Source organism: Trichechus manatus, unplaced genomic scaffold (genome assembly GCF_000243295.1).
Source record: "Trichechus manatus latirostris isolate Lorelei unplaced genomic scaffold, TriManLat1.0 scaffold00003, whole genome shotgun sequence".
NCBI classification, from domain to species: Eukaryota; Metazoa; Chordata; class Mammalia; order Sirenia; family Trichechidae; genus Trichechus; species Trichechus manatus.
In genome coordinates, this window is record NW_004443939.1 from 11,381,085 (window position 1) to 11,399,289 (window position 18,205).

Below are 18,205 nucleotides of genomic sequence, written 5' to 3' on the forward strand. Positions count from 1 at the left end.
ATAAAATTACCTTGTAAGTTGATAAAAATATCATAAAGTTGGATTAGTATAATTTTAGTCTTTTTCAGTTTTGTGAGACAGAGCATAGTAGAATTTTGGCAAATTGTTATCAGGACTGTCTTTCAAGTTTTAAGTTTTTAATGTGACTGACTTACCGAGGCTCAAGTTGAGGGGTGACCCACTTTTGCCTGGGTCAAAACAACCAGGGAATGGAGAAAAATAATTGGTTTTTTTTTTTTTTTTTTTTTTTTACCCTTGTAAGGTTTCCCAGTTGGCAAACTGTATACCCAGATCTGATACATAGAAAAGTTATTATTAGAAACATGAGTATTTTCACAATAAAATTTCTAAGTTGCAAAATGCATCTTTAAATACCTAAGATCTCTGCTAGGTAATTGTCTTAGCTGATGAGTAATGCAACATGTCATTTGTTTATGGATACTTGATAATGTAAAGAGTAGTATCTTGTTTTCTTTATTTGGCGTTTGACAGCTGTTAACTAGTGAAATGAAAGATTAGATCCTTTGCAAATAAAAGCACACACTGGATCCCTTCAAACAAAACTGTGTTACCTTCTAAATAGTATTCAATTAGATGATTGGCAAGAGGTATATGTTAGGTTATGGAGAGTTATGTTTTCTTAATGAGGTATACAAGTATATGTTTTTATAAGTCCAAGAAAACTTGCAGGTTACAAGATAAAAAATTACCACAGTAATATATAAACTAATCTGTAAAATTGATTTTAGTACTATATAATCCATCAAACAATATTTTACAAAACAGACAAATATATGTTTCAAAATACTTCTAATATTGACTCACTTGACTCGATGGCAACAGGTTTTTATAAAGAGTATTACTACATTATCAGCTCTACCTTTCTTATCTTTCTTATTGTAGTTATTATCTTTTTTTTACCCAGCATTATGTTTTTATACTTTGCCTATTATAGTACTGTTTTTTCCCCTGCATTGGGTTAACAGGGAAAATATTTCTCGAATTATAACTGTCCTCTTATTTGTTTTCCATTTCCATATTACCCTCATGATCACTTATTAGAGCACTAATGGTATTGTTTTTGTAACTATTAGTGGTAATATACTATTGTTAACGTTAGTACTGGAAAGAATAAGGCAAGATATCATAGAGGCTAAGAGTATTATGGCCCCTGGAGTGAGAGTGATTGGGAGAATCCCACTCAGCAAGTTACTAGCTATGTGACCTTGGCAAGGTACTTAACTTCTCTCTGCTTTGCCTTCCTTTTTTAAAAAATTTTACTGGTACCTAAAAAAAAAAAAAAAAAAAAAAAAACCCAAACCTGTTGCCATCAAGTAGATTCTGACTCATAGCAACCCTATAGGACAGAGTAGAACTGCCCCATAGGGTTTCTAAGGAGCGGCTCTTAACCCCTGTGCTACGAGGGCTCCACTGGTACTTAGTAAAAGCTAAATAAATGTTACCTGTGTAATAGTAATAAGTATTGTTATTATTATTTTTAGTTCAAGCATTTTAGGTTGTGAACTTAACATACTAGTACTGGTGTGTGTTTAGTTTAGTAATTTGCAGTATAGAACATGTTGACTGTAACTCTTTAGTCTGGGGCTAGAATGTCTACCTATGAGATAGTCCAATTCCTTTAAAAAATAATAACTACATCTGTTCTGTGTTATGAGTAAAAATTTCAGGGCCAAATATCCATGCAGTAACAAAGCATTTAAATTCAATTTACTTTAATGTATATTTCAGTGCATACCTATGCACAGAAGTACAGGTAATATACAAATATATAAAATACAGTTCCTGTCAAGTACTATCAGTTTAACAAGAAGGATAAGGGAAATAGAGAGGAAATCTACTATTTTAAGCAGCCAGGCGGATGGAGGGCAGGATATCAGAAGAAAATAGTTCAGGCTGGATTAGTAATAGAAGCAGAACGAACCAGAAAGCCAGTTGAAACAATTTGGGGCTCCGGGGGGATAAATTGGACTGTATGCTGTACTTTGGTGGTTGTTAGATGTTTTCATACTCAGGGCTCCCTAAGTTAGGTTTACAGTCTACCTTTATTTACATGATTGCACTCATAAGCATCTACAGGTGTGTTATTTGTTTAAAGCCCGGTGTATAGAACACAGAAAGAGAAGTAAGTATAATACTTATTTCAATAAGAGAGACATAAACAAAGTATGATCTTTGTTATCACAAAGAAGGGAGAGGTTGTATTCAGTGGGGGATATTTAAAAAGACATCATGGCAGAACATTTGAGTTGAGCTTTCAAGTGATGCATATGATTTCTAGTGAGGTTTAGGAGTTTTGGTGGTATGGACACCCCATGCTAGGTCAGGATACCAGCATGAGCAGAAATAGAGAGTGAGGACTGTGCATGGTATACTTATAACACAGTGCAGATTCCAGTTGAGCAGGAATGTAGGCTATGCATGGAGGTTGTAATTGGGAGATATATTTGGAGAGCTAGGTTGGTACCATATCTGGTAATCTTTGAATGCCTTTAATTTAATAAATAATGAGAATCCATGGATGATTTTTTACATGGAGGATGGTGATGGTAGTGATGATAGGCTGATACAACTGGATTATCCACTAACTGCATTTGTATATTTATTGAATTCATGGTCTTGTTTCTTTCAGGAAGTTCATGATTTGTTACAAGACTATGAGTTAAAGTATTGTTATGTGGACAGAAATAAACGAACAGGTAAGATTTCAGTTTTAAGCATCTAATTTCATTTTGATTCTACATATTTATTATAGACTAGAAAAGGTAGTCTTTTCATGCTTAAACTAGTCTTTGAAAAGTATTCAATTGTGTAAATGTTACTCAGACCATTTGTTTTCTGTAAGTAATATTAAAAAAACCAAACCAAACCAAACCCCTTGCTGTGGAGTTGATTCCAACTCATAGCGACCCTATAGGACAGAGTAGAGCTGCCCCACAGTGTTTCCAAGGAGTGCCTGGTGGATTTGAACTGCTGACCTTTTGGTTAGAGCCGTAGCTCTTAACCACTATGCTGCCAGGGTTTCTGAAAGTAATATTAGTATCCTGAATTTTAATCACTTAGATGAATATATTGTTACTAGAGACCTCTGAATTTTTATAATGAATGAGTGTTCATCATAGTCTTGATGCCCCTCAAAGCTAATTTTTCTCTGGTGTTGGAAGATTTAGCTGTTCTTTGATAGTAGTTTCCTTGCATGAGGAGACTGTGTTAAATGAAGAATATGTTTCTTTAAATGTTAGCATCACACTCAATGTGTGATGCCCACACTCTGAGAGCCACATGGGCCCAAAGACCATTTGAGAGAAGAGCATATCGGGTGTAGTGACAGGTAGAGTTGCCCAGGCTGTTTAGATTTCTTTCTTTCTCTCTTGCTATATACATATTTGTCATATTGTTATATTTGAATTTGGGTAAATTAAATGCTCATATGGAGCAACTCCACTGTATATTCAAACTTAGAGGTGAGGGGAGAGAGGGAAGAGGGAAGGAGGGCATGAAGGGATGGAGGAAGAGATGGAGAAACTTTTAGAGAGCAATTTATTTGTAATTTGTGGATTGCCCTTCTTTTAATGGAGGGCTTTAAACATTCTTTATAACTTTGCTCAAAATCTATATAGTCTTTGTTTTGATAACAATAGATCAACAAATTAATATGGCTAAATTTTCATTTTACCAGATACATGAATATATTTTGCATAGTATTTTATTGATTTCAAATCTTATATTTGTATCATGCTTTAGATTTTACAAGTTGTCATGTGTATTTATTGCTTGATGCTGGAATAACTTCATTAGGTAGACAAGACAGGTATTTTTTTTATTGTTTTACAGAGATTCAAAATTAAGCAGCTTGTCCAAGATCATAATCCTGTGCTTTTCCCGTACCATATTGTTCATCAAAAAGTATACCAAAATGTGTGTGTGTTATTTTAATCTGATTGTAAGAAAACATGTAAATGAAATGGAGAAAGAACTGACCTCTTTTGGGGAATTTGTGTCTATCTTCATTGTTTCAGAGCTTGCTATTACATCATTGGCTAATGGGGGAAAAATGTACCCGTATGAGGTTAGAAAAGATTACCAAAATGAAAAACAACAACAGAATATTTTAGGATCTTACAGTAGAACTCAATATAATTCTATACTTTTTATTTGAGTTACTGATCATGAAATTAGTTTACTGGGAGGAGGTGTCAGCATTAAAAAAAAAACAGTGAGATATAATAGAAAATATCGGAATGCATTGTGTATGGTAGGGGTAAGTAGTACTTCATGATTCTTTTGTTTCAGAATTAATGTATGTGTATACTGAGTCACAGATACAAAATGTATTTCTTACTGTGGGTCATGATCAAAAATTGAAAACACTGGCCTAGAAAACTCTTTAATTCATTTTGTTTTCTTCCAGCTTTTGTTACTTTATTGAATGGGGAACAAGCCCAGAGTGCAATTCAGATGTTTCATCAGTACTCCTTTCGAGGAAAAGATTTAGTAGTTCAGCTCCAGCCTACAGATGCTTTGCTGTGTATTACCAACCTGCCCATTTCTTTTACATTAGAGGAGTTTGAAGAACTTGTTCGTGCTTATGGAAATATTGAAAGGTGTTTTCTAGTCTACAGTGAAGTTACTGGCCATTCCAAGGGCTATGGATTTGTGGAATACATGAAAAAGGACTTCGCTGCAAAGGCTAGATTGGAGCTATTGGGTAAACAGTTGGGAACATCAGCTCTCTTTGCACAGTGGATGGATGTTAATCTATTGGCCTCGGAGCTCATTCATTCTAAGTGCCTTTGTATAGATAAACTCCCTAGTGACTATAGGGATTCAGAGGAGCTGTTGCACTTTTTTTCCAGTATCCATAAACCTGTGTTTTGCCAGGTATGTATTTTTAAAATGCATTAGAAATATTTAAAACTGTGTGCATATATATCTATTCTACATGCACTCACAAATTTATTTATCACAGCCCTGTAAATATCACAATGAATAATCTAATACTGCTATAGTCTGTAATGAAGACTTTAATCTGTTGGGAAATTTTAAATCGATTCCTTCTGTTGATAATCCCAACTATTTTGTTCGACATTTAAGTATGTCTTAGCAAATTCATCACTTATACATTCTCCTCCTCATTCCGTCCACTCATCTACCCACTCATTCGTTGATACTTCCATCCATCCAAGTTTTATTTAACATCTTCTGTGTGCGAGACACTATGCTAAGTGTCAGAAATGCAGAGATTAGAAAGATACTCTATCTCACTTCCTCAATTTCACAGGAGATGCTGGTAAGTAAGCAAATAATTGCAAATCTTGTATGATGCATGATATAATGGAAGATAGAAAAGTAATGGATAAGGTTTAAAAATAATGTAAATTGTATGTGAATGGGGCTGTGATAGGTGAGAATTTAGAGAGGATCTTGAAAACTGCCAATGTTGGTGAGAATTTTCAAACGTTTTATTATAGTAAAATTGATTATATTCTAATAGACAAAAATATATACTGTCTATAACTCCTTTTCTTAGAGATTTTTAATAGCATTGATTAACTCTTTCTGTCTTGCTTACATTCATTTCTTCTTTCCCTTCCCATTTTCCACCCTCCTTCCCTCCCATGCTCTTTGCCTTCTTACCCTCCTTTCTTTTTTTCTGCCTCCCTTTTTTTCTTAATCATACGTTGTGAAGTCTCTACAATTTTGGTAGAAAATTTGGAGTAGAAATATATATATATTTATACATGTATATTTAAGAATAATGCTACCATCTTCCTTTTTCTTCTCTACCCCTCCAATCCCAATATAATAAGCATCAAAGAAACCATCCAAAAACTTTATATTATTAGACTATTTTAATGACAAATCTCTTATCAGATCTTTGCCTAGTTATTGAAAGTTGATTGGCTTATTGATACGCTATTCTTGAACACTAGAATTGGATAGTGATATCCTATGACCATACATGATTTTTTTGGAACTTTAGTTGAGGCCTTTGAAACCAATGTGAGAGCAAAAGCCATTTATTACAATTTGTATTTGAATTATGAATTTGAGAGATAGAAGAGACCTTAGAGATTATCTTAGAGGTTTTAAGGTCTAGCTTCACACATGGTATAAAAATGTTTGCTACAATATTTTTGACTGACCATTTAGCTTCTGCTAAAATACTTCAAAATAATGGAAAATTAATTAGATCACGAGTTAGACCATAACATCTTTGAATTGAACTGAAATATTCCTCTCCGAAGATACTGATGCTGTGGACTTAAAATGATTTGCCTTTTGAAACACTCAACATGATAATATAATTTATATAAGATGAAAGTCGTCATAATGAACCAGGTTTAGTAAAACCCATTTTTAAAGTTTTCAAAATATTAATAAAATAATTTTACAATGGTTTTGTCAATGAACCTATTAAATTCAGGCTTTTCTCATGGTAGGTTGGCAGAGACCATATCGAAGACACAATCTCTTACCTTGTAGTTAAAAGAGACCAAAAGGACTTAATGGCTTTTACAAATCTGATTTTAAAGTCCAATTTGGATTATAAGAGGAATGGGGTTGTTAGAGAAATGTTTGAAAGAGGTTGATATTTTTCCTTTCCCCCATTTGACTGGAAAAAATTGTATGGAGGAAAAGGCATTTGAGGACAGCTTTAAAGGGTAGGAAGACTGTGAAGGAAAACAACAAATTTGGTCTACTTACACAAGAAGGTAGAAGAAAGTTAAGCTTCAGAAATAGGAAAAAAGAAACAAAAAAGGACTAATAAATTATTTAATTGTAATATTAACTTATGAGATGCCAAACCCAAATAGATGTGTTGTAAACATATCTTCGCAAAGATGTACCAAGCTGAATTTTGCCACATTTATCACTTTATAATGTAAATGTGTTTAAGATAATTCAGACATGTTCAAAACTTAGAACCTTTTTGGTGTCTTACTTTGTTCTTATTTTTGCTCTTTGTACCAGCCTTTACAGATCCAGGACTTTAGTATCTCCGTTTACACTCTTACAGGTGGGCAATTGGAAAGAAATCGAGTTCTACATGACAGGAGTTCTTTTAGGGTACTGAAATAAAAGCTGTGTATTGCATATAGTATTTTAACAAACCTGGGGCACAATTTCCCTAAATAAGGTTTGCTTTCGTATACTTAGACCAAATTCCTGGGATCTGTTTAAATTGAAATAAAACTAGAATATAGTTCCACTTACCTTTTTCCCTTGATAATACTAACTTTATTTTACACAGATAGATGCTCAGATAATTGCTCAATATGTTTCACTGCCTAGGTATCTGGTGAATTTTGTTTCAAAGAAAGTTTTAATTATTTTGTGCCAACATTTTCCCACAAATTACCAGTTACATACATTTCATAATGTGTAACGACTATTATCATTTGGGTTTTGACTTTTAAAATAAATTACAGAATCAAAGAGCTGAAAAGAAACTTGATGGAATCTTGTTTATCTTGCTCTCTTCAGGAAGAACTGCAGCGAAGCAGCTATAGACTTTTATTTTCAGAAAGAAAGAGTACATTATTTTCCCCAGTATCATGCTCTGTAATACATTGTTCTTGAATTTGAAGGTTATGTATTGTAAGTAAATGTGTCTCATATCAGAATTTCCCTTTTAATAAAATGTGTTACATCAGCTCGCACAGGATGAAGGTAGTTACGTTGGTGGCTTTGCAGTGGTTGAATATAACACCGCAGAACACGCCGAAGAGGTTCAGCAAGCAGCTGATGGCATGACCATCAAGGGAAGCAAAGTCCAGGTTTCCTTCTGTGCCCCAGGAGCGCCAGGGCGAAGCACATTAGCAGCATTGATAGCAGCTCAACGTGTGGTAAGCTTTTTTTCCTCTCCTTAGGATATAGATAAATTATAGCACTATTTTATCCTTTCTTGTATAATTCATTACTTCAGCTATTCTTTCGCTATCAACTTCATTTCCTGTGATTAAGTTGTTTCTTTGTTGGATTGGATTTGCAGAATTTACAGTTCTGAACTGGTCCCGTCACCTACTTCTGCAGCCAGGTTTCTATGTCCTCTTGGAGAAAAACCAACAACTAGGTGGCTTGATGCTGCTACAAATGTATAGTATATGTTTATAGCTGGCCCTTTAGTACCTTCAGCAAATCTTCAGCTCATTTCTCATCAGCTCTTTTCCATTTTCTACAGCAGCTATCTCAGACCTTCACTGATTTTTGTCTCTCTCCCCCTTTTTATCAGATGATCGCAACTCCTACTTTATAGAAAGTTAGACTCAGTCATTCAACTTTTCTCATATCCACTAGCAAATGTATTTCTGTGTACTCCCATGTTTGACTTCCTTCTCTGTCCTTGGATGGTGCAAACCGTTAACACATTTGCTGCTAACCAGAAGGTTGGAGGTTTGAGTCTACCCAGAGGCACTGCTTCCAAAAAATCAGGCACTGAAAACTCTCTAGAGAGCAGTTCTGCCCTTATACACATGGGGTCGCCATGAGTTGGAATCAGCTCAATCTCAGCTGATATTTTTTTCTCTTTTCATTCATTTCACAAATATTTATTGGGTACCCACTACATGCTGCTTTGTTGTTGTTAGGTGCCGCCGAGTCAGTTCCAGCTCATGCTAGGCAAATTGCATTTATCATAAAATAGATTTTATTAGATTAATGAGAATTTCTGGAAGAAAGCATGAAAAAATTACCTCTTCTGTTTTTATCTTTGTTATAATGTTTCCTGTTTCTGTATTCATTGAAGATGCACAGTAGTCAAAAGGGCTTACTTCCAGAGCCAAATCCCGTACAAATTATGAAAAGTTTAAACAACCCTGCCATGTTACAAGTTCTTCTACAACCCCAGCTATGTGGACGAGCTGTTAAACCAGGTAAGCACTGATGTTACACTAAGTAAAAAATGTTGACATGAAGTTAATTGTGCTGCTTTACTTAAGAAAATGCATTTAAATTTGCCTAAACATATTTAATTAGTCTAGGCTTGTCAATGAATTTTAATCAGTAGTCTGAGATGATAATTTTGTTTTTACTATTTTTGGTAGGCACAACTTGTTTATGTGTTTCCTTTTTTTTTTTTTTGCTATAAATAAATGTTAAATATTAAACCTTCTGTTTAGCTTCTAGTTAATATGAATTTATAGACTAGGTAATAGTTGCCATACTGTATTGTTGTGACCTACATTAATAAAGGATATGATCCCATTCTGTGTTACATCTTTAGTCGAATTACTTTGTTGAAAAGTACTAAAAGTCTTGTTTTCTCTCCCCTTTTTTTTAATTAATAGACTTTATTTTTTAGAACAGTTGTAGGTTTACAGAGAAATTGATCAGATAGTTTGGAGAGTTCCCATATACTTCCACGCCTGTAGACACAGTTTCCCCTATTATTAACATCTTGGTGTGGTACATAGGTTATAATTAATGAACCAATAATAATACATTATTATTAACTAAAGTCTGTAGTTTACATTAGAGTTCATTCTTTGTGTTGTGTATTTCTATGGGTATTGACAAATGCATAATGTCATATAGCCATCTTTATGGTATCATAGTGAATAGTTCTACCACCCTGAAAATCCCTTGTACTCCACCTTTATCCCTCTCCCCGTCCTCACAAATCCCTGGCAACTGATCTTTTAGTGTCTCTGTAGTTTCACATTTCCTAGAATATTATATAGTTGGAATCTTACAGTATGTAACCTTTTCAGACTGGCTTCGTTCACTTAGCAGTGTGCATGTAAGGTTCCCTCATGTCTTTTTGTGGCTTGATAGCTCATTACTTTTTATTGCTAAACAATATTCCATTGTGTGGATGTATCACAGTTTGTTTATCCATTCACCTACTGAAGGATATGTTGGTTGCTTCCAATTTTGGGCAATTATGAATAAAGTTGCTGTAATCATTTGTGTGTAGGTTTTTGTGTAGACATAAGTTTTCAACTCATTTTTAATAAATACCTATGATGGCTGGATCATAGGGTAAGACTGTATTTAGTTTTGTAAGAAACTGCAAAACCATCTTCTGAAGTGGCTGTTCCATTTTGTGTTCCTGCAAGCAGTGAGTTCTGTTGCTCCACATCCTCACCGGCATTTGGTGGTGTCAGTGTTTTGGATTTTAGCCATTCTAATAGGTGTGTAGTGATAGCTCGTTGTTTTAATTCTGTTTCTTTTTGTTGTAAAATTGTTTCACTTGGTAAAATATGACAAAGGCATTATTGTTTTCCAAATATTATGCAAGTGTCTAAGTACTAGTATGCACTGACTATCCACCTATTTAGTGTTTTTCTCCTGTAAGAGCTTACCTTCTTATCTTTGTGCATATGTACAAAGCTTACTTGAGCATTTTGTGGAAGTACATTCCTATAATCAGTGCTAAGGTTTAGGGTAAATATATCTAATATACTCATATTACATACTTCATGTCATCATTACGTATTTGTGTGTAAGAAGCAGCTTTAGAGGTTTTCTGCCCCAGCATATTATATAATCAGATATCTCTTCTATAATTTTAATGGTATACAGATATCCTCGTTTGTCTTAAATACTCCAAGGATAAGAAGCTTATTATTTTCCAAGGCAACTTATTCTCTAATATAACAACTCAAATTAGTAGAAAGTTCTTCCTTATATGTAATATGTATTATATATTATAGTATATTAGGTAGAAATCTCTGTAACTTCTAGCCTCTTCTAGTTTTGCCTCTGAAGAAAGATGGACTAAATGTCTTCCTTCTTCCATAAGAAATGAGTTCAAATATTTGAAGACAACTACAGTGAAATTTCAATCATCTTTGGTTCTCCCTATCTTCTATACCTTAGACCAGTGGTCTCCACTTTTTATTTTTTGACTCTGCAACCCTATCAGTAAAATAATTTTGAGCAGAACCTTAATATATACATGTACATGTATCAGTTATATATCAGTCATGTATATGCCCCATTGTCAATGCAGGTATTATGAAATGGTAAAGCTTAATATTTTCATTTTTTAGGATGAAAATAAATATCAGCAACACTTATAATGTTTTCTTTCTACGTCTCAGCTTTTATGCCTCTTCTACTACTTTGGAGACTACAGTTCTGTTTTTGACTTTCTGTAACATGCCATAGGGCATACTCTATAGATTTCCCCACGCCCCCACATTGTTCTCTTGTGGATATACTCTAGATTTTCTTGTTGTCCAGACATATGGTGAACACAGACACAGTCATAGCCTGTAAATGAGTTCTGATCAGCATAGAATACAGAGGGATTTCTTTCCTATGATCATTATATTCCCATTAATGTAGTCCAAGATTGTGTTAGTGTCTAAAGGAGTATACTGCACTTTGGAAAGTATTGTCTACACCGTTGGACTCTGGAGTGTCTTTAGTGCCCCTCCCCAGTACTATTTTGTCTCTTCTTTTATGTTTTCTTCCAGAATTTTTATAATTTTAACTCTTGCATTTAGCTCTGAGATCCATATTGAGTTAGTTTTTGTTTATGTGAGGTAGGAGTCCGGGTTCATTTTTTTTTAACATGTGGTGATACAGTTGTTCCAGCCTCATTTGTTAAAAAGATTATCCTTTTCCATTGAATTTCTTGGCATCTTTGTCAAAACATCAGTTGACCACACAAGTTTGGGTCTATTTCTGGACTGTCTATTGTGTTTCATTTGTCTAAATATATGTCTTTAACTGAGTGCTACACTGTCTTGATAAAGCTTTATAAGTTCTGAAACCAAGTAGTGTAAGTCCTTCCAGTTTATTCTTTTTCAGACTTGTTTTGTTTTTTCGAGGTAGTTTTCATTTGCATATAATTTTAAATCAGCCATCAATTTATATGAAAAATACCTGCTGGAATTTTTACTGGAATCGTGCTGAATCTCTGTACTAAGGCAGATTTAACAATAATTTTGAGTCTTCTGATCCATAAACATAGTATATTTCTCCATTTATGTAGGTCTTTAATTTCTTTAGCAATGTCTTATATTTACAGTGTACATATATTACACATTGTTTGGTCAAATTTATAGTATTTCACATTTCTTGATGCTATTTTAAATGGTATTGGTTTTTTAATTTTAATTTCTTATAGCTCATTTCTAGCATATAAAAGTACAAATGATTTGGTATACTGATTTTCGTATCTTGCAACCTTGCTAAACTCACTTATTATTTCTAATATTTTTTGTAGATTTCATAGGATTTTCTGTATAGCCAATTATATCATCTGCAAATAAACAGTTTTGCATCTTCCGTTCCGATATGTAAACCTTTTGTTGCTTTTTCTTGCCTTATTATAGTAGATAGAAATTTCAGTAAAGTTGTGTATACAAATGGTGAAAGAAGACATCCTTGCCTTTTTCTGATTTTAAGGAGAAAGCATACTTCTTTCATTATTAAGCATTATGTTAGCCATAGCTTTTTTTTTTTCCACAGATTTCCTTTATCAAGCTGAGGACTTTTCTTTCTATTCCTGCATTGCTGAGAAATTTTATTGTGGTGATTGCTGGAATTTGTGGAATATTTTTCTTCATATGTTTTTCTTTTTTTGTCTGTTAACATAATGACTATATTGCTGTTTAATATATTCCTAGGGTAAATCTCACTTGATCATGATGTATTATAATCCTTTTTATGTATTGTTGGATTTGATTTGGTAAAATTTAGAATTTTTTCATCTGTGTTAATAAGGGATATTGATTTATAGTTTTCTCTTCTTAAACAGTGTCATTCCTGGTTTGGGTATCAGGATAATGCTGACCTTATAAAATGATTTGGGAAATAGTCCCTCCTCTTCAATTTTCAGAAATAATTTTTGTATAATTGGTATTATTTCTTCCTTATTTGTTTGGTAGAATTCACCAGTGATGTCATCTGTGTCTTGAATTTTGTTTGTAGGAAGCTTTCTAACTATAAATTCAATGTCGTTAATAAATAAGAGCTATCCGGGGTATCTTTTTCTTCTTAAGTGAGCTTTGGTAGTTTGTGTCTTTCAAAGAAATTGTCCATTTTATGTAAGTTGTCAAATTTATTGGCATAACACTACTCATAGTATGTTTCCTTTTTTTTTTAATGTCTGCAGGATCTGTAATCATGTCCCCTCTCATGGTCCTTATATTGGAATATAATTTTTCTGATCAGTCTGGCTAGAGGTTTATCAATCTTATTGATCTTCTCAAAGAACCAGCTTTTGATTACATTGGTTTTCTCTATTTGTTTACTATTTTCTATTTCATTGACTTCCACTTTAATTTTTATTATCTTTTTTCTTCTGCTTTCTTGGGCTTGATTTGTCCTGCATTTTCTGATTTCTTAAGATACAACTAGGTTATTCATTTGAGATTTTTCTTCTTTTCTGATGTATCAAGTTTTCCTCTAGACAAATTTTGACATATTTTCATTCTGATCAAAATACTTTGTATTTTCAATTTTAATTTTTTGTTTGATCCATGGGCTATTTATAATTGTGTTGTTTAGGTTCCAAAATACTTGGGAATTCACTCAACAACAATTGGTTTGGTTTTTGGTTCCCTAACAAGCGACTCTTCCTAATGATGTAATCTTCCCCGTCATCTGTAATGAAAATTTGGCTCATTCCAAAAAAAACCCTTCCTAAGAATCAGTTTCCCAAAGATGTAATAGACTGCCTTGGCAAGTAATAAATTCTGTGAAATAGAGTTTTTAAAGCATGGTTGAATTTGTTATATATAAATTTCAAATGTTTTTGATCATTAGATTAGATGCTTTTTGAAGTACCTTGTAAGTCCAACATTCTATAATTCTAATTAACTGTTGTTAAAGAATTATAGAATTCTAAAGAATTTTGTATATTATGACTTTCCTGAGTTACTTTATAATAAGATGAAATGACTTCATGTATTTTCTCTCTCATGGTGCTTCCTTTCTGTATGAATTATCTATTCTGAAAACATCTCCTCTGAGATGTACCCTGATATTTGCACTCATAGATAGATTTGATTAAGAGGGTACCATTTATTCCTTTTGTCAACTATATACAGTTTTTTAGTTGTTTGTTTAGTTTTTATTATATAATTTTTTTTTTACGTAGAGTATCTTCTCAACTGGATTGTAAACTTTTCAAGGACAGAGATTGTATTTTGTCTCCTCCCTCCCCCCTCTTTGTCCCCCACCAAAATTCTCTAAACACTTAAAAAAAATCTCATGATTTCAATCAGTACTATACTTACTAAAAGACAGAATCGGTTTTGTTGCACTCAGCGCTAGAGAAGAGTAAGCCCTGGCTTGATATTTTACCATTATAGCAGAAGGTGTTGAAATTTTAAAACAAATTCCAGGGTTGAATCACAAGGAAAGAAGCCTGCCATTTTTTTGACCAGTGACAAGGTCAGTATGTCATTGAACTTCCCATGAATTTGTTTAAAGTTTAGAGAAATAGTCATTTACTCTTTTTAAAGCTTGTTTTATTTTTTTGATTCCATATATATCATAAAGTTTTACTTGTATTTTCTTAAAGCAGTTCTTGGAACACCTCACAGCTTGCCACATCTGATGAATCCATCCATCTCCCCTGCATTTTTACATTTGAATAAAGCACATCAGGTACATAAGTAACATCAAGTACTAAAGCATCAAAAATTTGGAGTGAATATTTTGTTTGTTCTTAACATTTAAAGTGTTCAAGAAGTCAAATGAGTATTTTTTTTCTTTGAAAAAAAACTTTAGTAAAAAGTATAGCTACATAAAAAATAATGAGAGCATCAGATCAAATTAAGCTAATCAAGGTAGCATAGTTGTATACTGTATTTTTGCGTAAATAACACACGCCTTCTACATTTGTTTGCCAACCACGCCCCCCCCAACGAGGTTTTTTTGTAAGTGCACTATGCTAATTTTTTTCACAGCAACATGTAAAAATAAATGGGCATGGTGGCACTTTTGAAAATACCTCGTGGGAGGAGGGCATGGTTGGCAAACAGACACAGAAAGCATGTGTTAAAATACGGTATATGTTGACTCCTATTTATAGGCTGTTCATAGAGCAAGAGATATATTTTATGGTATATTTTGCAGTATATTTTTTTGGAGAAATAAATCAGTAGATCAAAATAAGGCTCCTTATGTGGTCTTAATTTTAAAAAGTATGTACAAAAATAGATGAATCAACAATAACTCTTAATTCTAAAAATTTAATCAGTGTTATAAAAAAATAATTCATCTATTTAGGAGAGCAAAAAATGTTTTCCTTGCTTTTATCAGATAAGTATTTTTAAAATACGTTTATATCTATAAATACCCATAATATTGGAGATACACTGTACTCATTAACTTCAGGATCTGTTTAAGGCTGTATTTATATAGAATCCTAAGAACAAATCAAAACTAGTATATAATAGGTGCTGAATTTAGGTTGAATGAATGAATGGCTGGTCCTAAACCTAGCTTTGTAAGGGAAAGGCCTATCTTTTATTCATTTTTTTAATCCTTAGCATCTTACTTAGGACCTGGTACATTATAGGGTCTTTATTCATTCATTTAGTCTGCATATTTTATTTTGAACCTAACATGTACCAGACACTCTGCTAAGCATTAAGGCTAGCATTAAAGAAAACATTCACAGTCCCTGTCCTTACAGAAATTCAGTCGATAATGAAAACAAACATTAAACAATTAATTACAATAAGGTATGAAGAGTACTATGAGAGGGACAGTTCAGAGTATTGAGCATATTCCCGTTGTTTTAGGATGAAGACCAAAATGATTAATTTTGTCTTTAAGGCCCTGTACAATCTGGTTACCCCTACGTCTCAGGCTAATTGCCCATCACTGTTTCCCAGCTACCTGTTTATGGTCCTTGAACCGTGACCTTGTTCCCTCCTCCTCAGGTCTTTGCTCCTGCTGTTTCTCCTGCCTAGAATGCCCCCCACCCCAACACCACCTACATAATTCCCCTATTCTTCCCCTGATTCTTCCTATTCAGCCTACACATTTCAGTCCAAGAGTTAGTTCCATAAGAAAACCTTCCTTGAACTTTCCAGTCTAAATCAAGTCCCCTTACTATTTGTTTTCATAGTTCCTTGTATGTTTCCTTCATATTCCTATCAGCATTTGTGATTATATATGTTTTTATAATTAATTAATGCCACCCATCCCCAGGAGACGATAAGATCCATGAGAGCAGAACATATTGCTGTATTTCTAACTACGTAGCTCAGTGCCTGGTACACAGAAAGTGCTCAATAAATATTTGCTGAATGATTAAATGAATAAATAATTGAAGATAATGACACTGTTGCTGAAGCCAGAAACAGGTGAGGGGAGGAGAGGAAAAAAGACAGAAAAGAAAGAATGGGTGTGGAATTAGTCTCATGACTACAGGGTCATATCTTGTATATTAAAGGAATTCATTAGCATTGCCGGAAGTTGGAATGTGGGAAATTAAAAAACTGTTGCTTTTGCTCAGATCAGCTGTAGAAGTGAACTTTAAAATGAATTGGACTATACAACAAGTAACTTTCTCAAAATTAAACTAACTGAATGTTTTATCATTTTCACAGAGCTCAGTCATGGGTAATACTTCTAATTTATTTCTTCAGAATCTTTCTCATGTACCATTGGCACAGCAACAATTAATGAAGTTTGAGAATGTCCATACTAATAATGTAAGTATAGTAGTATTTTTTCTTTTGAAAATGAATTCATTCCTCTCCTGTGATCAGGCTATTGAATAGATTGGTTATGAATGTGTACTCTTTTTATTATGTTATGTCTTAAACTGCCATGGGGGGAAACTCTTATTTTTTTTCTTCTTTTGTAGAAACCTGGCTTACTTGGAGAACCCCCAGCTATGGTACTTCAGACTGCACTAGGGGTAGGGTCAGCACTTCCATTGAAAACGGAGTTGGGGCACCATGGAGAAGCACATAAAAGTAAATGATGTGTGTTTTCTAATCAGCTAGTAAACAGTCACTTGTGAGGTTTGAACTTTTATTTACAGGAAGGTCAAATTAGAGTTTTATTCAGTCATTTAAAACTTCAAAAAGCCTCTTGGCTTTTCTTTCTTTCTTTTTTTTTAATTTTACTGAGGTAAAGTATAGTCTTTTGTATTTTTAATAGTAGAAAACTATTGATAAGTTATTGATGGACCCGCTTTCATGCCATGACAGGACTTTCCCTGTTGGATATGCATTAATATTTATGAAGTTCACAGCAGTACGAGGTGAGGAAATAGATCCACTGGAGACTGACATGCCGCCCACTGGGCTGACAGGACATTTCATGTATAATCCATTTAATTTTTGCCTGGATAAGGAACCCTCAGCTTTTATAAAAGAAAACAGCCATTATTTGTAAATTTAAAGTTTGATTATTTATTTGTATCATTTTTAAAATGTAATCTCTAAATTAGTAAAAGGAAAACAATATGTGTACTATATACTTCTGAAAAGCTAGACAGCATTAAACAAAATTTTTTTTTTTTCAAAAAAACAACATGTATTTTATTATTCCATTTATATATAAGGTCCAGAATAGGCAAATCCACAGAAATAGAAAGTAGATTATTGTTTTTCAGAGTCTGGGGATAGAGGGCAATGAGAGTGACTAATAATGGATGTGGGTTTTCCTTTTGTGGTTATAAAAATATTTGAAAATTAGATAGTGGCTATGGTCACACAACTCTGAATATATTAAAAATCATCAAGTTACACATGTCAAAAAGGGTGAATCTTATGGTACATGAATTATATTTCAATAAATCTATTTTTTTTTTAATTTTTTAAAATTGCATTTTAGATGAAGGTTTACAGAACACACTAGCTTCTCATTAAACGATTAGTACACATACTGTTTTGTGACATTGGTTACTAACTGCACGACATGTCAACACTCTCACCTTCTCGACCTTGGATTCCCTATTACCAGCTTTCCTATCTCCTCCTGCCTTCTAGTCCTTGCCCCTGGGCTGGTGTGTCCCTTTAGTCTCATTTTGTTTTATGGGCCTAATCTTTGGCTGAAGAGTGAACCTCAGGAGTGACTTCAGTACTGAGCTAAAAGGGTGTCGGGGGCCATACTCTCGGGGTTTCTCCAGTCTCTGTCAGGCCAGTAAGTCTGGTCTTTTTTTTTTTTTAATGAGTTAAAATTTTGTTCTACGTTTTTCTCCAGCTCTGTCCAGGACTCTTTATTGTGATCCCTGTCAGAGCAGTTGGTGGTGGTAGCT

At 33.6% G+C, this 18,205-nt stretch overlaps 1 protein-coding gene across 4 annotated transcripts in view; it reads left to right on the forward strand.

Annotated features, from left to right (window-relative positions):
• The window catches only part of RAVER2 (ribonucleoprotein, PTB binding 2), an 84,188-nt gene that overhangs the window by 29,225 nt on the left and 36,758 nt on the right, over positions 1 to 18,205 (forward strand). Inside the window, exons 2-8 of one of the 4 annotated variants that reach the window (XM_023730738.1) lie at positions 2,651 to 2,717; positions 4,430 to 4,899; positions 7,677 to 7,868; positions 8,768 to 8,894; positions 14,504 to 14,589; positions 16,545 to 16,649; positions 16,805 to 16,916. In XM_023730738.1, the coding sequence (XP_023586506.1) occupies positions 2,651 to 2,717; positions 4,430 to 4,899; positions 7,677 to 7,868; positions 8,768 to 8,894; positions 14,504 to 14,589; positions 16,545 to 16,649; positions 16,805 to 16,916 (1,159 nt within the window). The remainder of the gene's footprint in view (positions 1 to 2,650; positions 2,718 to 4,429; positions 4,900 to 7,676; positions 7,869 to 8,767; positions 8,895 to 14,503; positions 14,590 to 16,544; positions 16,650 to 16,804; positions 16,917 to 18,205) is intronic. The other 3 variants (XM_004369019.2, XM_023730751.1, XM_023730757.1) reach the window with 3 other exon arrangements.